This window comes from Archocentrus centrarchus, chromosome 22 (assembly GCF_007364275.1).
Source record: "Archocentrus centrarchus isolate MPI-CPG fArcCen1 chromosome 22, fArcCen1, whole genome shotgun sequence".
Taxonomy (NCBI): Eukaryota; Metazoa; Chordata; class Actinopteri; order Cichliformes; family Cichlidae; genus Archocentrus; species Archocentrus centrarchus.
Genome location: NC_044367.1, coordinates 20511122 through 20532837, shown reverse-complemented (window position 1 = coordinate 20532837; position 21716 = coordinate 20511122). Strand labels below are relative to the sequence as shown.

Here is a 21716-nt window from a genome sequence, read left to right as displayed (position 1 = left end):
CGCATTGATCTCGTGAACCGAAGAGACGGCACGTGCGCATGCGCAGTCGGCTTTTATTTCAGGAAGCCGGTCTGTTTTTATTTTGCGGACGACACCGTCCACATGCAAGGCTACGTTGACTGCCATTGTCATATCTCTGCGGGGGATTTTGACAAGGTCTTAGCGCTCGTTTAAGCATTGAAAATTCATATTTTATCTTTAGCAAACTTTAGTGAGATTTTAACCTTTTCTCGTTTTGTCTCCAGGATGTTGAAGAGGTGATTGAAAATTCAAAAAAGGTGAGACGTCTTCTACAGTAAAGCCGAAAGTCAGTCAGATATTTGTTGGTTCTGCTCATTTTGTTATTATTACTGTCGTCCAGGCTGGCTTGTTGGCGCTATTAGCTGTGGCTGAGCATTCAAGAGAATTTGAGAAGATTATAGAGTTGTCACAGAGGTATCCAGCATTATGTGATAATGTAAATGTACTGAGCCGGCCGTGTTGGTTTTTTGTTTTGCTTTGCTTTGCTTTAATTGACAGTTTCACCTTTCTCCAGGTTTCCAGGTTTTATTTTCCCTGCTTGGGAGTTCACCCTGTTCAAGAAGTGTCCCCGGAGCAGCAGAGGGGTGCTTCTCCTCAGGTAGGAGTGCTGCATAAAGCAAGGGTGTCAAACATGAGGCCCAGGGGCTAGAATCGGCCCAGCAAAGACTCTAATCTGGCCAAATGGACATCTTTGGAAAAAGTGAAGAAGGGCATAGATTTGGAATCAGCTTTTCCTACTGATAAAGACACCCCCCCCCCCCCCCCCCCCCCCCATTTATACTACACCAAAGTAATTAAGTAATAGATAAACAATTAAATGAGAGAAAGGTCCTGTTTTTTCACTACTATTGAAATTTCCCTTCTTTTAGATATCACAGGGATTAAATGTGTAGTTAAACTTCTTATGATGACAGAAAAGTGGGCTGGACCAATGAAATTTCCCTAAGATCAAAGTGGGTTGTATGTGGCCCGCGATATAACATGAGTTTGATATTCCTGGTTTAAAGGGTTAATACACCCATGTAACAGTTTTCAACTTACTTAGCAGAAATATTAAACTGCCAGAACAACTTTATTGGTTTAAAAAACACCACATGCCCCCTCAGACAGATGTTTATTTGTACACTCAATGGTTTTCCTTTATGTCTTGTTATATATGACAGTATGGGCTTAAGCATTGCCATCAACAGGCAGACACCTCATATCCTTATGCAGACATGCTATTAAAATAATCCAGTGGAATCACTGTCACATCCTGAAAAGAGAAATCTTCTTGGCTTTGAGAACTTTTGATTTGTAAGGAATAGTTTATTTGAAGAGTTTCAGGAGTGTCAGGATTTAGAGTTCATCACTGCACAGAAAAGCACTACGGCAGAAACGATCCATCAATAGCTTGATTCTGAAAAAACAAAATGTGATGTGAATTTTTTTGCTTCAGTGCTTTGTTTTATTCAATGTTTCTCAAACTGTGGGGCGCACCCCACTGTTTTGCAAAATATGTCCTGCTATATTTACACTATGTTGCCAAAAATATTCACTCACCGATCTAAATCATTGAATTCAGGTGTTCCAATCACTTCCATGGCCACAGGTGTATAAACCAAACACCTAGGCATGCAGACTGCTTCTACAAACATTTGTGAAAAAAATAGGTCGCTCTCAGGGGCTCAGTGAATTCCAGCGTGGTACTGGATGCCACCTGTGCAACAAGTCCAGTTGTGAAATTTTCTCTCTACAAAATATTCCACGGTCAACTGTTAGTGGTATTATAAGAAAGTGGAAATGATTGGGAACGACAGCAACTCAGCCATGAAGTGGCAGGCCACATAAAATCAGAGCGGGTCAGTGAATGCTGAGGTACATAGTGCACAGGGGTTGCCAACTTAATGCAGAGTTAGTCACTACGAACTTCCAAATTTCATGCGGCCTTCAGATTAGCTCAAGAACAGTGCATAGAAAGCTTCATGTAATGGCATTCCATGGCTGAGCAGCTGCATCCAAGCCTTACATCACCAAGCGCAATGCAAAGCATCAGATGCAGTGGCGTAAAGCACACCGCTACTGGACTCTAGAGTAGTGGAGACGTGTTCTCTGGAGTGAAGTATCATGGTTCTCTGTCTGCAATCCGATGGGCACAGATGGCCCCTTAGTTCCAGTGAAAGGCATGCTTCAGCATACCAAGACATTTTGGACAATTTCACGCTCTCAATATTGTGGAAAGTTTGGGGATGGCCCCTTCCTGTTCCACCATGACTGCACACCAGTGCACAAAGCAAGGTCCATACAGACATGGATGAGCGAGTTTGGTGTGGAAGAACTTGACTGGCCTGAGTCCTGACCTCAATCCAATAGAAAACCTTTGGGATAAATAAGAGTGGAGACTGTGAGCCAGGCTTTATCGTCCAACATCAGTGTCTGACCTCACAAATGCACTTCTGGAAGAATGGTCAAAAATTCCCATAAGCACTCCTGAACCTTGTGGAAAACCTTTCCAGAAGAGTTGAAGCTGTCATAGCTACAAAGGGTGGGCTGACATCATATTAACCCTACGGATTAAGAATGGAATATTCCTCAAGTTCATATGCGTGTGAAGGCAGACGAACAAATACTTCTGGTGATATAGTGTAGCTATGCAGACAGATGACTACAGGCATGTCTTCAAGACATGATGGCATGGATGACTTCTATTTTCCAACTTCTAAATTCAGCCAAAACTAAAGTTATTATATTTGGCCTTAAAAAGAGACATGGTGTCTTACCAGATACTTACTCTGGATGCCAGTACCTTAGCCTTCAGTAACACTGAGAGGAATCTTGGAGTCATTTTTGATTAGGATATGTTCTTCAGTGCACGCATTAAACAAATATGTAGGACTGCTTTCTTTAATCTATGCAATATATAAAATTAGAAACATCCTGTCTCAGAGTAATGTTGAAAAAGTAGTTCATGCATGTATTAATTCTCGTCTGGACTATTGTAATTCATTATCATGTTGTCCTTAAACTTCCCTGAAAAGCCTTCAGCTGACCCAAAACACTGCAGCGAGAGTACTGACAGGAATGAGAAAGAGAGAGATCATATTCCTTTGTCCACCAGAGGGCACCCTGCAACTTCCCTGTTGGCAAGTGTTTGGAGGGCCACAACCAGCTGATCCAAGCTGATGTTCTGATCACACAGAACATAAACAAATAACTACACATAACAAATGTTAGGGAAATCTGTTTTTGTTTTGTGTGTCTGAAATAAAAAAAAAATTGGCCGATATATTGGAATATTGGATTTTTAAATATCCAAATATCTGTATCAGACTTAAACATCCTACACTGGTCCAGCTTTACAGGACAGTAACAGAGTGACATGGTGAAGGATGGTGTAAGTGAATACCACTGTGTATATCTGCATGTGGACAGTTTGTCTTTTTTTTTTTTTTTTTTGTATTTTTTTCTATGAGGGGCTGCCAACTTTGAACACTAGCAGGTAAAATTACTATAATTACAGATATAAATTCTGGCCAAAGGAAAACTGGATCTGTAGCCATTTGTTGGGATTGTTTGTTTGTTTCCACAGCTGTAATGTATTGTGGTTTTATGAAAATAAAACATACATACATCAAATCAAATCCCAGCTGTTATAGGGGAGAGGTGGGGTACACTTGGACAGGTCACCAGTGTGCCACAGCCATACTTCAGTTTGACCTTAAAAAAGTCCTTTGTGGCACTTACAGCAGTGGAAAAACAGCTGCACCTTTTTCCCTGCAATACTGTGGATGATTCATTCTCTTCATTATTGCAGTGACTAATAGGTCCACTAAAATCTGGTAGAATATCTATTATAAGGATGACGGTGCTACAAGAATGGAAAGGCAATTTGTCTGTGCTTCTCCTCCTCCTCCACAGCTGTATTTTTCTCAGAACAGTAAAAGCATTTTCATGATTTGATGCTGCTAGTACTTTGGAAATATTGCATGAACTAGTTATTTTTATGCAGTTAGTCAGGAGTGTGTTTCTGTCTGTTTTGCAGGATCTGGATGCTGCTTTGCCCATCATAGAGAAATACAAAGACCAGCTTGTCGCCATTGGGAGGTAAAGATTCAGCATCTTTGATGTGACTTCAGTTTCCTTTATTAACTACAATGTTGTGACTTGTTTGCTGTTGCAGGTTGGTTTGGATTTTACACCCAGATATGTCAGGAGCGACACCGATAAGGAGAATCAGAGGCTGGTCCTGATTCGTCAAGCACAGATAGCCAGGAGCTAGATCTCCCACTGTGAGTCTTGACTTCAAGACGTTACCATGAGAATTCAGCAAGGAATAATATTTAAGAGCTTTTCCTGGCGGTGCAGCAATATATACAATACATATAGTGATATGTATGTTTTGTTTGTTTTTGTTCATTTTAAATAGATGAAGATTCTTATGGCTGCTCCCTTGTTCACAAGAGGTCACCACTGCAGATAGCTCTGCAAATTTAGTTTGGTAGATTTTTACACCAGATCCCTTTGGGATTCCCGATGCAACCCCAAAGGGATCTGTGCCTCCTCCCAGTCTCAAACCAGGGACCTTTTGTGCGCTTGTATACACAAATAGTCCCAACGTTATAAACCACTACAATTAAAGTGTAATAACCTAAATAAGACAGTCAGGAACTGATTCATGTATAAGAAATCAAAACAAAATATCAACATTGTCAGAAATGAGAGAAATGAAAAGCTAAACCCTATGAGAAAAGGTCCACCACAGTGTATTATAGGAGCCAACAGTATTCTATAATATTTTGTGTTTTGTTTTGCTTTCTTTAGAAATGTTCATTCAAGGTCTGCAGGAAGACCCACCATTCAGCTCCTTAAGGAGCAAGGTGAACAGCTAAGTTTCTGTTTCCACGTGGATGAACAGTTTTCTCGAGTGTTTGAGAAATAAACTGCAGTTCCTCTGTATTGCCACTAGGTGTCAAAAAAGCCCTTCTTCATGCTTTTGATGGGAAACCGTCTGTTGCCATGGAGGGAGTGAAGGCCGGCTATTTCTTTTCTATCCCACCATCCATAATAAGGAGTGAGCAGGTACAGCCGAGCACGCAGCCAGGTTATTTGTGATTCGTGTGTAATCAGACCAAACACGTTGCTTTAATTGACAGAGGTAACAGTTGTATGTGAGTATTTACACTCTCCATGCAGCACTGCCATTTTGTCTTTGTTTTCATTGATTGATATTATCACACTGAACGTTAATGATTGGTGGTCTATGTGTGTATTTTCCACCAAGAAGCAGAAACTTGTGAAACAGCTGCCGTTAGAGAACATCTGTCTGGAAACTGATTCTCCAGCTCTCGGCCCAGAAAAGCAGGTAGAATATTTTTACATTTTGTGCAGTTATGACACATACTGCATATAGCTAAAGCATATAACTTTTGTTCCTTGTCCTCACTACAGGTGAGAAATGAGCCAAAAAACATCTGTGTCTCTGCCGAGTACATCAGTAAGATCAAAGGGGTGTCACTGGAAAAAGTGATGGAGGTGACAACACAAAACGCTCTCCAACTCTTCCCGAAGCTGAAGGCTGCCATCAGACGTTGACAGAGAGCACAAAGAATATTTTATCTATGATTAAAACCCTTGAAGGATTTCTCGACGATTTTATTTGCCAAGGCGACGTTATGTATGTGATTGAACCAAGATCCCCTCCAGTGTAAAAAGCTAAACAAGAACGTGAAAAATCGATCCTGTCTTAAATAAAGATGAGATTACACTCTCTTGATGCATGTGAAACCTCAGCACTGTGAACAAATGCAGCAGTTCACACACATAAGTGCATCCCAGCATGTCAGCTTTTTACTGTAAACCTAAGCAGGGCTTATTAGTCATTTCCTTGCTCACTTTTTCTAATTAAAAGGCAATTCATGGTTAGCATTGCCTGGTGTGAAGTTTTCACGCTCTAATGGCAAGTTCACAACTGTATGGGGTAGTGTTGCCTTCAAGTGTTCCTCATAATTTCACACATTTTCACTTTTGAGCTCTGAAGCTTTATTAAACCACTCAAATCTAAATTTCATTCTAGGTGTTTTACAAAAGAATAACTTAAACTCAGAGGGCAGTTTATTGGGTACACAAAGCTAAAACTAATGCAGTCCAATACCAGTGTTATAACATATTTTGCTTTCGTGAAGGTTGTAATGCTCAGTTTTTGTTTGTTTTAGAGAGGATTGACGTAACAGTTGGTGGTGCTGTTCAGTTTTGGTGCGATTTACTTTTTATTCTTTTATCCACTCCGTAAATAATAGATAGCAAAGCAGACTAAATAATAGAAACACGCCTGCTGATTTTGTGTTTGCACATCTTAGATTTAGGAAATCACTGTATTGATTTGTTGAAGTTCTGAGATAGACGAGATTCAGCTGACGTGCCATCTGGAGAAACTGGTGCAGGGCTCTATCTCTAGCAGATTAGACTACTGTAATGGACTTTTGTCCAGTCCTGCTAAGAGTGATAAAAAAAGCTTCAACTTATCCAGAACACAGCTGCTAGAGTCTTAAAGACTAAAAGAGCTGAACATAGTCTATCACACCAGTTCTCAAGTTCTCACTGCACTGATTCATTTGATGTCTGTTGGAGAGCAAATTTTGTAAATATTACTGCTTGTTTACAAGCAATTAAACGCTCTGGGCTGACAGTATATACATATATACACTGTATATAAGTATCCTAGGAACCACAAGTAACCCATCTGAGAGCAAAGTGCTGTATTGGGGTGATATGGTACTATGAGGTCTTTAAGATAAGATGGGGCCTGATTATTCCAAGCTGCTGCTGATTTTAATTACTTATAAACAACTTAGTAGTTTGATCATTAATAAAAGTTTGCTTTGCAATCAATCTGCAAGACAGGGTGGCAACCAGGGGCGCGGTGACCATCGGGAGGTTAGGGAGGTTCCCCGAACGGCCGATCATTTCCAGGCTGGAACCGGCCACTGATCAGAATTTTTTTATTTTTATTTTTTAAACCCAATTAAGCACAGCAGCTCTCGCGGCCACAGGTGCAGACAGTGATGGTCGGTTGCGAACGTTTCGGCTCTAAGAGCTGGCTCTTTTAAGTGAATGACAGGAGCTGGCTCTGAGCCGTTTTTCATCAGGAGGGGCTACAAACACAACAGCCCAGCCAGCACACCATAGGAGAGGTGAAGAGCGAGACACCGGGGAAGGGGGGGTATCCCCCCTTATTATTATTATTATTATTATTATGGGTCTGTTTGGTAGATTTGTTTGCAGTGTTTTGTTCATTTGTTTTTGTGTTAAAATATTATACATTATATATTATAAAACATTATACAAAAGTAAGAATGCCTGCTTTCGTAATAAAACAAATACATAAAATCAAGCAAGTATGCAAAAGTAATTATCTTACAAAACATTCATATTTGCCAAGTTAAGCTAAAATATATGAGACTGCACACACACACACAGTTGTTTTAATGCTGCTGAAAAAACACTGTTTTTATACTGCAAATAAAGTTCTCTTGTTTTAAAATTATGGTTTGCCCGTTGTATGATTGGATAAAAGGCCTCGCCAAACCAAGCTCCCGGACTAAATTTCAACCCCAGCCCGCCCCTGGTGTCAACCCATACCACCCCCTAAAAACTACTTAATAATGCCTTACCCAATACTTTAAAAAGTAGTTCTGTAGTAATACTGTTATAGCAGTATTTTCTATAATTTTTGCGCTACTGTACTATTATTGTTATTACTATTGTTTTTGCTGTTGTAATTTTTGAGCAACCTCTGGCACACATTTGGGACAAATAGTTCTACCTCATTTTAGTACATTAATAAATAACCTTTACTTTTATCGTTGTCCTAAAAAGTAGCCATAATAACCTTTGAAAGAACGTGAGAGAGCGCATGTCCACCACATGGTCTGGCAGAAAGCCTTGAAGGCTGCTTCCCCCCATGTACATTTTTTGCGAGTGGCTCGTGAACGCATCACGTGCTCACATCTCGGACCACCCAATCTGAGGACACGTCAGCCGGTAGCGTGCTGACGTGTGAGCGGCGACTGACAGTTTGTCCGGCCAGTAAGTGGGTTTGTTGACGGCAGGAGCGCGTGGCTGAGCTTTACCTCATTGGTCCGTGTTTATTAAACTTCCTCCGGGGGAGCCTCGGAGAGAATCTGCACGTCCTTCAGCGCGTCGCCCGCGTTTTTCCTTTCGTCCGAGTGGACGTTTTTAAGGGAATTGTGTCGAGTCAAATTGAGGAGAACGGCGCTTCGTGCTACGGGAGCGCAATGCTGGCCGCTCCGTGTGCTCACTGAACGTGGAGGACGTGTGAGGACGTGTGTTGCAAAGCTTTTGTTAGTGGTGAGTGGAAGTTGGTTCCTGGTGGCTGTCTTTTGTCTCGGGTTTGTTTTAAAGCTCCTCGGTGTGCTTATATTTGTTATGTTCCCCTTCATTATCAGGCTGCGTGCCACATTAATATCACACTTTTACAGTGTTTGTTTATATTATTTTTGATCAAGCATGCTATCTGTAGTGTTCTTTAGCGCTTCTCCACTTCACGCACCTCTTCATCACACCCCACTCAAATACCTACCCTTACTTCACTGCAGGTTTCTAACAGGCAGCAGCAGCATGGCAGGCGACACGGTGGTCTGGAGGAGCCTCAAATGGGTGAAGCAGGCGGCCAGCAGAGCCTCACCAGGCGGCCTAACTGGCACCGGGAACCAGAGGCTGGTAAACTTTCATCACGCCACTGGATCGGCAAGGGTAAGCAGTCACCTGTGATTTTGGCGACTAGGATCAAGTTTCACAGGGCATGCAGCACAGATACCTTGTCTTTTTGCTTTTTGGGCACCATGATCTCATCAGCAGCTCAGCAGAAGATAGAGGCAGGTGATACAGAAGCAGAAGTGAGAGAGGGTAGTTTGTGAAGCAAGCAGTGAAGGATACAAGCAGATTTTATACACGTTTTTATAATACCGTGCACTAGGTTTGTGCTTGATAAAAGTCAAGCTCTGGCTGCTGAGTTTGGGGCCAGCACACACTCAGCTTGAGCATCGCTCTGAGTCTGGAGATGTTTTGCTTCCAATTGTTTGTTAGCATGTTGTCCTCAGATCCTTTGGAGAGATTTGTTTGTAATCGTGGCACATTCTGCACTGCCCAAAAGTTGTATACCGCTCAGGCCACACAATTGTTAAACAAGTGCATCTGTCCATGATGCAAATAAATAACTTTTGTAAAGGAAGTAGCAATGCCGTTGTTTTAGAAGTAACTTTAATGAGATTCCTGAATTTAGACTCAGTAATATATTACTTTACAGATAAATGCAATGCATTACTGTAATTACATTGCATTGTAATGCATTGCATTGAACTACTCATGATCAGAGATGCACCGATTGCAGCTGATTTGGATTTGGAAGGACTATAACTTAAAGCATTAACAAACAAAAATCAACTCTTCTTCTATGCATAATTTTATTTTTATAACAAAAGAAATTAGTAAACCTCCAAACTGTAGGAAGCTCCAGAATCTTCTCATTATAAATGCCTATATTGATATGTCAGCATGTAGCTAATGTTGGCTGATCGGCCGGTCACCAGTCCGGGCCAAGAATGCTGAAAACCGGCTAGTTCTGGTAAAAAGGGAAAAAAGCAGGAATTGTGCTTTTATAAATGGCATTTTTGTGTCTGTGTGTGTATTATCATTATTATTTAAATGCATTATAATACGTCAGTTCAAATCTTTGAGCTTTCCTGTACTTGCTACCATTTTTCCCACTGTGAGATTGTTTTCTTCTTCACTGCAGCTTAGTTGTCATCTTTGTTTTAATAAAAATATTGATATTTGGCACCAGAGAAAGTGAAACGATAGTTTGCTGTATCAATATTTTGTCCCACCCTTGCTTAACACCTCCTTACGTAAATGTTGATGAATGCCATTTTTTTTTTTTTTTCATTCAGGAAAAGTCCAACAACCAAAAAGACGTTTGCGTCCACAGAGCCGCTGTGGTGACGTTTCACAGATACTCGACTATGGCTGCTTGTTTCACGGGAACTGCAAATGATGGCGATACTAAACGTCTGAGATACCACAGGGACTGGTCAAGTCGGCTGTTCTCTGGACATACGAGGCTATTTAACCAGGACAACACCACAGTGGGGCGGTTGACGCCGGAGGATATCGAAAAAGCAAGAAATAACAAGAAAAGGGACTTTAAGCAGCATACACAAGTGGTATCTCCTCTCTCTTTTTTAATGAGTGGTATCTCCTCTCTCTTTTTTAATGAGTGTTTTATTGGCAAATATGAGTGTGTTTCACACTTGCAGTGAAGCGTTTACCTTTAATTTCCTTTGATTTCAGCTGAGTGAAAAAGCTCGAGAGAGGAAGGTGCCCGTCACACGGATAGGAAGGCTAGTAAACTTTGGAGGTAGGTGACTTTTTTTTTCTTTAAAACAAGTGTGTTGGTCATGTTACACCCTGAATAAAAGAACTGGACAATGACAGCCTGTGTGAGAATATTGGGCTGCTGCCAGGTGCTGTGAAAGTGTGATCTTGCATGAATGTGAAGCAACAGTGTTGAAAGCCAATCACACTCCCAGTAAAAGGAAAACGACCACTGGCCACTGGTATTTATGATTGGTTATGTTTTGATAGTTTTAGTAAAGTGCTTTGTGTGTTTCCTTCAAATGTGAAAGTAATTTCCTTCCTCCTGAAACATTTGCAAAGCAGATATTTTGCTAACATTTTGAAGGCTGCACTCGCCATCTAGTATATGTAAAAACATGAGTTACAGCTTTAATGGGACCTCCTTTTTTTTAGAAATTTAGAGATTTAATGTTGAGCTCACTTGTCATTTTTAATATCTGCATTAATTAAATAAGAATCTGACTTTTTTTTTTTTTTAAATAATTGTGGATGTAGTTGAGATTTTCTTGGGCAGCTCACAACTTTTTGTGATAGAAGTTCTGCAAACTAGTTCTGCATTTGGTTTTGGCATTGCTGGCACTTCCTCCAAGTCTCACTCTGTGAGACATCAACATGTACTCGAGTTAAAAACTCCCACACAAAGCCTGAACATGTCATTTATAGCGCACACATCCTATTTAGAAAAACACAGCCCTTTTTCTAAATCCGATGGCTGCTGCTGCTTTTATTCCCTGTACAGTAAAGTGTTTCAGTATCAAAGTTTAATTTTGGATTAGTGGAAAGAGTCTGACCTCGTGACCTTGGTCAGCAGTTTCCAAGATCTGGGGTGAGACTGTGGGAAGTGCTGACGTGCTCCCTCACAAGACTTAAATTACAGAGTATCAGTAGCAGCGAAAATGTTTCTGGACCATGCCTGAGAATCCAGCTAATAGGAAAATGTGCAATCAACCATCAGCTGCCTCCTGGTGGAAGTACTAGTTGCTTCTCTCACTCTTTCCTGGCCTCAGTTTTCCCCTGAGCCTTCCTCTGTGCTGCTTTAAGATATTATACCTAACTCTGGTTGCTGATTGTTGTTATCGCAGCCTTTTTTTTGTTGTTGTTGCAGCAGTTATCAGATGCACAGTAGGACATTTGTAAGGGCAACGATAATCGTAATCTGTCCAACAGTCTATTCAGTGAATTGCTTCTTTTTCTAATATTCATTTCCTTTTGCAGGTCTGGCAGTTGGACTCGGCATTGGAGCAATTGCTGAAGTGGTCAAGAAGAGTTTAAAACCCAAAGAACAAGGTGACTACAGGAGGACTTTTGTTTAATTGGTAGAAGGATTGGTAATGATTCAGTTGTTTGAACTGTAGCTGCTCCCCTAAAGCAAGACAGCTTTACGTATCATTTAGCTGAGATAGTTAAGATAAACAATCATGAGTAAACAACACACATCTTCCAGTTTATCATCAGGATGTCCAGGTAATCTAACTCTGGATATTGGGCTTCAGTACTTTTTGGGTAGAAGCAGAATGCTTTCGCAAGCGCAGAATATCACAGTCTAGTTCAATATTTTGGGAAATGCACAATACTGTTCTAATGTTTGGTGTGTAAATAAAAAGCTCAGAGCTTTTGTACAGATTAAACAATCAAGTACATAACGTTTTGACTCTTTAGAGCCTAGCTGTGTTCCACTCCGGTTACAAACAGTGGTCTCAAAAAGCCTGATTGTATCAAAAAACTTCTGTATTGTATGTAAATCTGGAAATAAAAATGGAAAGTTTGAGGATTTTAATTAAAAAAAAAAAAAAAAAAAAATCACACTAATCATATGACTTAAAACGAGGTAGAGATATTGAAGATGCTGCAGTGTCTCTAGGTCAGGAGTTGAATTTAAGCAGATTAGTGGTATTGATTATGTGGCTTGCTTTGTGCAACAGGTCACATTTCCTCTAATTGCAACCTTCCACTGAAGCATGTGTTCAGATGATTGGATGATGGAGTTGATCTACTCATCAGAGGCTTGTTCAAGCAAATCAACTTGCAGACATTGTTCACTTGTTATAAATATAGCTGTGCCTCAGTGAGCTGTACACACGATCAGGCAGATTATCATAAAGCTTCTACTGTAAACTACTTTAAGACTAAGGAGTGCTGGCTGTCATGGACGTCCCTCCACACTCACCTGACCTGAACCCCACTGAGGGACACTTTAAGACAGAAAGCCCTGTGGAGCATTGTCAGATCATGCTGGGATAACATGACTCTTTCACATTTAAGTAGAAAAATGGTGGCAGTTATTCTGGATTGATATATTTTTCTGAAAGACAGTTTCATTTGTGAGTTATTTTGGCTCCTGTACTGAATAATATTTGTGTTTTCTAGGTAACAAAAAGGCTATAATGGATTCAAATGCCTTCCTCTCTGAAGCCAACGCTCAAAGAATCGTCCGGACACTTTGCAAAGTTCGAGGTGCTGCCCTAAAAATTGGACAGATGCTCAGTATTCAAGGTGAGGTATAGACAGATACACCTGAAGGATGCACCTTAATGGATCAGCGTTAATCACTATATACACAAGAAGGAGTTAATCTTTAGTGATACAGTATGAACTGATATCACGTGATTCAAGGACATGAGGACCTCTGGACAAATTGCTGAGGCATGTTGTGGACAGGAAACCCATATATATCAGTGTGCAAATAAAGGTTCAACTTTCATCACAGACAAAAAAAAATCTACTGTCTGCTGCTTCAACGTATCAACAAGACTTAGTCATGTGTCTGATTCGGACTCACTGGCAAACAAATGAGATCTCTTTACCAACATCGAAATGTCATCCCCAAAAATAAACATTTGGACCAGCTGAACACAATACGTGCAATTCCAGGGGAGTTATTGTAGTTGCAGAGTCTAGCCTAACCACGGTCTGACTTTAAACAGCATGTTTACAGTGCAGTCGTGTTTTGCTCCCAGCTCTGGCCTGTGCAGTCATATACCATGGCTGCGATCAAGTCATACAGTTAAACATTTGTTTTCTGAAACATTAATCCCTGGCTGTATTTAAACACACACACACAAGGTTGTTCAACAGCACTTGATTTAAAACTATAGAGGCTTCATTTTCCCTTATCCAAGCTGACACGGTAGCCGGGTGTGACACAGTTGCAGCTTTATCGTCAGCCAGTTTCATTTACTTTATCTTATTATTGACCTTGGAGGGGGGGAAAAAAGCTGTTGACAAAACTGTGTCACTTCAAGGTCCGTGTAGTATCTCTTCAACTTTCAAATGATCCTTATCTGCAAGGGGAGTAGAAGTGAAATAGTCTGCGGATTAAACAGTGTTAATATTTTTCATGTAAAAAGGCTGAACAGCAACTGTTTCCAGTTTTTCAGATTTGTTTCTTTTCTTTGTCCCATATAACAGCAAGCTTAATAAGATTTTGGATAATTAGTAGATAATAAAATAATTTGAAGGCATTACCTGTGGGGAATTCTTTTTCTCCACTACAGTAAAGCTGACATTAATTTTTTTTTTATACTTTATATATTTTTTTTATTTAGATATTTAAAAATATTTTATTGCATGTGAAAGAGATTGACCTTGGTCATGGACCTATAGAGCGTTTGACCTGACTCACCTGTAGTCTGGCCCCTGCTTTGGTTCATTCATATCTGTTATTTGTCTTGGCCTGCTGCATTTGTGTAATTATTGGGCTAAACAATTTTGACCACCTCACCAAACATCAGATCTGCAGTGTTAGCAATTAGCTGGCGACCATAGCAGAGTATTAGAAGCTGCAACATTTGTAAAACATTTGCTTCAAGAGGTGATGGAGAGCAAAAATAGTTAATAAGTTGCTTTGCAACAAAGCCTGCATTTTGTTTCAGTGGACAAAATAACTCCGAGGGTTTCAGATGTTCCCGTTTACTTTTTAGGTTCTCAAACTAAGCAACTCTTTATGCTAACAAAGATCATTTGATGTGATCTGAAGGTCCAGAACAGCTGGACCTTCAGAGTTTTCAACAGTATTAAAGTTTGACATATTCTTTTTTTTTTTTCTTTTTTTTTAAGTGCATTTGTAACTTTTTGTATTGAATTTGAATTGTTTTAAAACAATTCATGACTTGTGCTCAGATATCAGATCAACATGTTTTTCATTGCACTGTACTTTTCTTGTTGTCTATCAGATGATGCCTTTATCAACCCTCAGCTCGCTAAAATCTTTGAGCGAGTTCGACAGAGTGCAGACTTCATGCCTACTAAGCAGATGATGGTACAGTATGGAGAGCATTAGTAAACCATACAAAAAAGTTATCTTTTTTTCAGTTAATATATATTTATTCTCTCTACAGAACGTCATTAGCAGTGATCTTGGCCCAAACTGGAGGGACAAACTGGAATACTTTGAGGAGAGGCCGTTTGCAGCCGCGTCCATTGGTCAGGTCCATTTAGCAAAGATGAAGGACGGCAGGGAGGTAGCCATGAAGATTCAGGTGAGAGGAGTGTTTGTACTTATGTAAACTGTGGCATAATTCAGCAAACGGAATGAAATAACTCAATGAAATCTTTTCCTTCAGTACCCTGGAATAGCCAAGAGTATTGAGAGTGATGTGAACAATATCATGACTGCTCTGAGGTTAAGCAATGCGCTGCCTGAAGGTATTTTTCTTATCATTTAATGATAACAGCTGCTATTGTCCAGTGTTTATAACCCCTGCTTTTTTAAATGTACTAACCTGCAGCTCGACTGCCATGATTTTCACCCCTTTTTTTTTTTTTTCCTCTCATTTGATCATCTTTCCAGGCTTGTTTCCTGAGCATCTCATTGAGGTCATGAGTCGAGAGCTAGCGTTGGAGTGTGATTACATAAGGGAAGCAAACTGTGCCAGAAAATTTCAGTGAGTTTGAATTTATTCTTATTAAATAGACTGAGCTTGTGTTTTTTGTTTTGTTTTGTTTTGCCTTTGCTAGAAGCATACTTTGCACCAGAGCTTCCCAAACTTTCCTCCACTTTCATCCATTAATATGATGAAGTACACTGCTCAAAAAAAACGAAAGGAACACTTTGAACAAAGCATCAGATCTAAATCAGGGTGGGGGGGGGGATCATGCTGGATATCTATACTGATATGGACTGGGTAATGAGAGGATGCCACATTGTTTGATGGAAATGAAAATTAGCTGAATTGAAAGACACCCTGAAAATCAAAGTGAAAAAAATTATGTGGCAGGCTAATCCATTCTGCTGAAATTTCATTGCAGCAGCTCAAAATGGTACTCAGTAGTTTTTATGGCTCCTTGTATGCTTGCCTGACAACATCAGGGCATGCTCCTAATGAGATGACAGATGGTGTCCAGAGGGATCTCCTCCCAGATCTGGACCAAGGCAGACCAAGGCAGTCTGAGGTGCAACCTGGTAACATCAGATAGAGCCCAACATAATGTCCCAGAGGTGTTCTATTGTATTTAGGTCAGGAGACCACGAGGGCCAGGTAGTAGTATTGATTCCTTCATCTTCCAGGAACTGCCTGCATGCTCTTGCCACGTGAGACCAGGCATTGTCGTGCACCAGGAAAATCCCAGGACCCATTGCACCAGCATAGGGACTGACAGTTGGTCCAATGATTTTATCCCAACACCTAATGGCAGTCAGGGTGCCGTTGCCTAGCCTGTAGAGGTCTGTGCATTCCTCGATGGATATGCCTCCCCAGACAATCATTGACCCACCACTGAACTGGTCATGCTGGGCAATGTTACATGTAGCATAATGTCCTCCATCGCTTCTCCAGACCCGTTCACATCTGTCACATGTGCTCAGGGTGAATCTGTGAAAAGCACAGGGTACCAGTGGTGGACCCGGCAATTCTGGTATTCTATTGGCAACTACCAGTCGGGCGCTCAGGTCACGCTCATCTTTCTGATTGTCTGGTCAGAGACATTCACACCAGTGAACTGTGGGAGGTCATTCTGTTCAGATTTTAGTGAAACTTACACACAGTGATCACCAGATGTGTCTTCACCCAAATTATGTCCAAGGTCACATTTGTCATTTTACAGGCTTGTGAACTGAGACATATGAGCTGCTGCATCATTGATATTCTGCTTTGTGGTCTTCATTGATTGGATGTCTGTAAATATGGAACTATTCAAGTGAAGTGTGACATTATTTCTACTCAGATTGTTTTTTATTATTCACTTTTAGAGACCTGAAATGGTAAACTCTTTCAAATGTAGAGAAAGGTCAATTCAGTTTTATAAATATAATAGAGCGCCAAATCACAACAGTCACCTCAACGTGCTTTATATTGTAAGGTAAGGACCCTGCAATTATTACAGAGAAAACCCAACAGTTAAAATGACCTCCGATGAGCAAGCACTTGGCAACAGTGCGATGGAAAAACTCCCTTTTAACAGGAAGAAACCTCCAGCAGAACCAGGCTCAGGGAGGGGCAGTCATCTGCTGCAGCCAGAGAGACCCGGAGATTAATAATAACTAGTGATTAAATGCAGAGTGGGGTATAAACAGTTTAAAAAGAGTTGAATGAAAAGAAACACATAGGAACTCATAGGAACCACCCAGCAGCCTAGGCCTATTGCAGCATAACTAAAGGATGGTTCAGGGTCACCTGATCCAGCCCTAACTATAAGCTTATCAAAAAGGAAAGTTTTATGCCTAATCTTAAAAATCCAGTCCAGAAAAAAAGTTTCTTTTTTCTTAATTTGTACGTGAGCCCTCCCATATTTGACTGTTTGTGTATAAATGTGTTGTTAAGTTTAATTTCTCTAGTTTTGGTGCATATTCTGTGGCTTTACACCACACTTACCCAGAGTTTACTTGTGTGTGCCCCACCCTCATTAGATATTTCGTTTGTTTTACCACTATTTTTGTTCTCAGCCCATTCAAGGTGTCTACTGTGTCTCAGAGTATTTTTTTGTTTGGCTGTTGCATCATGGATATACAGTATACACAAATACAGCTGAAGAATTTTTTTTTTTCTCCCGAGATCCTACAATAACCCTTTCACAGGTTTTCTTGTGTCACACTGAGTCATAAAGAGGTTCATATGTCTCAGCAGTTCAGTTTTAACTATATATATATTTTTGATTTTAACATTTTCAGCTGCAGGCAGCTTTGATAAAGGAGTCATTTGGAAACAAACAGCAAATATATGATGAACATACAGTACTGTGCAAAAGTCTTAAGCTACCCCTCATCTTTAAAAAAAAAAAAAATTGCTAAGGAAAATAGGAAATGGGTGCAGCGATTTATTGAAACACCTGGAGAAAATGGAAAAGTAGTGTAAAAGTCAGAAATAGTTTATTCTATTCTAAGGAGCTTGAAAGTCAATATTTGGTATGACAAATACAAGGATTGGACTGAAAAGCAGCCAATGTCCAAAGAAAAACTTTGAAAGACCTTCAGAAAGCCTGGAGAACTATTGCTTAAGACCACTTTAAAAAAATTACAAGAAAGTCTGGCTTATTGGAATCAAAATATTTTTTAAAAAATGAGAGGTGGCTAAAGAGTGCGCTATAAAAGAGCACCTGAAGAGCCAAAAATTTCTCAGGAATTTGTGTGATGGAGACCATAGACTGTATATAAATGATGGCTGTAGCACCCATCGGTTTGTGGACTACCTTTTTGAGTCCTCAAGTTTAGCAGGGTGGCCATCAGTGTCTTGGTGTTTTAAATGTTATGAGTGATGTATTAATCTGACAAAGAGAGCTGATACAAGTCGTGACAAGATAGCCACATCCAGTAGCCATACCCTAATTTATCTATTTTACTGCAAATTTGACCATAATTTAGTTATTGAATGTAAGACTTGAAAACTGACAGTAAGCTCAGCAGGCGAGTGTTTACTGAGGGCACAGTCAGTAGTAGGGTTTTCCATAGACTGCTCTACAACTGGACTTATTTTTGCAGAGAAAAAGAGAATGTAGTTTTTATGCACCTCCACATTAGCTTCACCCTTCATACCCAGAAGCTAATCCTCTTCTTTTATACAGTCTATGATAAACACAGCTTTAAGTTATCACCGTGAGTCCTTCTGTCTGTATTTTTGGGGTCATCTATAGGCCTCGTCTAACTTTGTTGCTTTTTTGTTTGGTAGAGAGCTGCTGAAGGATCATCCCTTCTTCTGTGTGCCTGAAGTGATAGACGAGCTGTGCAACAAGCAAGTCCTCACCACAACACTGGTGCCTGGTTTCCCCCTGGACAAGGCCACACACCTCCCTCAGGAACTCAGGAATGAGGTATGCTTTCAGAGCTTCACCCTGCCCCGAACTCTATATACCACTTATAGTACAGTTAACACCTGTGCTCTGCCAAGATGACGCCCCCCTTTTTGGAATAACTGAAGGCGATGTGCCAAACAGGGGGCCGTGCCACCTTTAAAACCCCCGAGACATGGCAGCACATAACAGAGATAACCATTTCAGTATCAACACGCACTTATAAAAACACCTCATGTCACTTCTAATTCTCTCTCCTTCTGCCAGATTTGTGAGCAAATCCTTATTTTATGCGTGAGGGAGCTTTTTGAGTTCAGATTCATGCAGACTGATCCGAACTGGTCCAACTTCTTCTTTGATCCAGAAACTCATAAGGTCAGTTTGTCCAAGTCATTCCAGAAACACACGTGGATTTGATCTGTCTCTTTTTCACTGACGTGTGGGTTCTGTTTTCTTGACTTCATGTCAGGTGGCACTGTTGGATTTTGGAGCTACACGAGGATTTAATAAGAGTTTTACTGATACCTACATTGAGGTGAGAAGCGTTGTTGTACACTTTATTTTACCATATCCCCAGTGGTGTTGGTGCTACCTGAATTTAAAAAGGCACTTGTTGCATCCAGCAGATACAGCACGTGTAAACTGTATCTGCTGCATGTAATGAGTGAGTTACAGTCGGGTTATTTATGGGGAGGGTTGTTTTGTTTCCAATTTTTGAGTTGAGTAGGGTTGATTTACAGTTAATAATAGTAATTACAGGATCCAGATCTCATCTTTCTGGTAACATGCAGAGCAGACTGCTCTAGCAGGAATGTAGTGTGTGAGAACCTGCCTGAGAGTTTATGATTTCTTCAGTTATTAGTTCATCCAGTGGTACTCATACAGTAGGGCAAAAGTTTTGTTGAATTCCTCCAAACTGAAGCAACACTGTGAGGAAGAGGAGGCCAAAAATCCCTCCACAATGATGTGAAAGACTGATAGTCACACAGAAAATGAGTGCTTCAAGTTATTGTTGCTAAAGCTCTTGAATCGTGGGGTGTGCTTCACAGGAACTGCACAGTGACTGTATTTTTGTCATTTTACTGTAAGAAATATCTGCTAAAACCATTCTAAAGGTAAAAAATGTGCTTTACTGTTATGCAGACAAGAATTTCAGGAGTTGAGAAATATCTTTTTGAGTTGAAGTGACTTGCTTTTTCTCTCCCTCAGATTATAAAAGCAGCTGCAGGTCAGGACAGAGAAGGTGTCCTGCTCAAATCCAGAGAAATGAAGTTCCTCACAGGATACGAGTCAAAGGTGATAAACAAATGTAATACATTCCTTTTGCTAATGAACCAGATTGTGATGTAGTTCAACAGTGACTATGAGTTTATGTTTAAAATTTTCTTGTATTTCTTTTAAGGAAGCAGGAAAAACACAAAAGGTTTATTTTCCACACAGACAGCTGATTATTTTATTTATAAGCACATAGTCAGATTGAGGAACTTTGCAGTAAAATGAACTGCTGTGAAATCTCAGCACACCACATTTTTAAAATTCAGAGATTTAGTCCAAATTTTTCAAAATAATCTGTCACTAAAAATATTTACTAGTTCTGTCTCGCCCTCTAGTGGCATCCAACGGGAACTGCAACAGCCCTAATTATTTCTTATGTAAAGGAAACTTCTAAGATAACAGCAAAAATTACTTTAAGTGTATAGTTCTCCTCACTTGTATTTTTAAGGGTACCCGAAGAGCACATTGTTCTCATGTCTTGGAGAACTTGCCGTAGTTCTTCTGTCGATTTAGTGTGTTTCTGTGTTTTCTGACTCTTCACACAAGTTCACAGTGAGTCCCTGATGCTGAGATCAGGTCTGTGTGAGGGTTAGACCATCTTTAACCTGATTCTCAGTTCTTGTGGCAAAGGAAATAGACTTTTTATTGAGTCTGGCTGTGGGTTTGGGCTCAGTGCTCTCCTGCAAAAGTAATATGTAACCAGCTGTATGAAGTGTTAGAGAGCTTTAGTACTATAGGGGGATTTGTTGGCAGAGCCTTTTTCGGCCTGTTTCCAGTCTTTGTTCCAAGCTGCTGGATGCAGCATCCTGTTCAACACAAATAAGAGTGATATTAATTTACTCATCTAAAAGCAAAGAAGCGGGTTTCTGTACATGTTGAAATTTTGCTTCAAAGCCTCTTAATTATTCTGTCTTCTGCAATAAGGCGATGGAAAATGCCCACGTGGATGCGGTGATGATCCTCGGGGAGGCCTTCAACTCAGAAAAGCCCTTTGACTTTGGAACGCAGAGCACCACCGAGCGCATCCACAGTCTCATCCCAGTGATGCTGAGAGAGCGGCTCACCCCGCCGCCTGAGGAAACCTACTCCCTCCACAGAAAGATGGGGGGCTCCTTTCTCATTTGCTCGAAACTCAAAGCTAAAATTGCTTGCAAGAACATGTTCCAGGAGGCCTACAGAAACTACAGGAAAGATGGATGCCCTGGATCCACACATTGAAGACTGCTTTTCCAGAAAGCATGTTCAAACCAGGAATTTTTTCATATTGAACAATTCTTATCTGCAGATTTTTGGGCTTTTTGGGACAGAAAGCCTTTTGTTACCTGATATACTGTTAACTACCTAGATTTGTTTGTTTTTTACTCTTCTTTAACTAAACTGCTACCAGTACATTAAAAAAAATAAAAAAAAAACAAAAAATGCATATCTGAATAATCTCTACCTATTAGGATCGATTTCATATCTGTGTGTTACACATTTAATTGCTTGCTTTGACTTGTACTTCCATCTATACTAACTCTTGTTATACCGTCCTTAATAATGTGCTAAGACTATTTGTATGGATTGTTTGAACAAATTTGTACCTCATAATTATGTGCCTGTATGATCTGAGGAAGTGTACTTCATCTGACCAGGATTGTCAGTTGAAATAAATTGACGCTGATGCTGCAAAAAAAAAAAATCAAATATGTCCTACTCGGCACTGGGGATGCATAGGGGATGAAAATGCATAAAAAATTTGGGTTTATATTTAAAAAAAAAAAAATTTAATTGTGGAGTGAAAAAAA

At 40.2% G+C, this 21716-nt stretch overlaps 2 protein-coding genes across 2 annotated transcripts; both read left to right on the top strand.

The window, feature by feature from the left end:
* Positions 1-7: 7 nt before the first annotated feature.
* Positions 8-6030, top strand: LOC115772566 (putative deoxyribonuclease TATDN3). Its single transcript, XM_030718890.1, is given in 11 exon segments — positions 8-156; positions 246-278; positions 362-443; positions 543-619; positions 4043-4126; positions 4181-4271; positions 4274-4289; positions 4822-4877; positions 4967-5079; positions 5282-5362; positions 5449-6030. Coding segments are annotated over 11 exon segments (831 nt in total). The 5' UTR covers positions 8-102; the 3' UTR covers positions 5593-6030.
* Positions 6031-8078: 2048 nt separating this feature from the next.
* coq8ab (coenzyme Q8A, genome duplicate b) lies at positions 8079-21645 on the top strand. Its single transcript, XM_030718464.1, has 15 exons — positions 8079-8367; positions 8616-8772; positions 9969-10241; positions 10369-10435; positions 11650-11721; positions 12802-12927; positions 14607-14692; positions 14772-14912; positions 14997-15078; positions 15224-15317; positions 18534-18675; positions 18922-19029; positions 19124-19189; positions 19864-19950; positions 20854-21645. Exons 2-15 carry the CDS (start codon positions 8638-8640, stop codon positions 21145-21147), a joined length of 1773 nt encoding a protein of 590 aa, XP_030574324.1. The 5' UTR covers positions 8079-8367; positions 8616-8637; the 3' UTR covers positions 21148-21645.
* Positions 21646-21716: the final 71 nt, after the last annotated feature.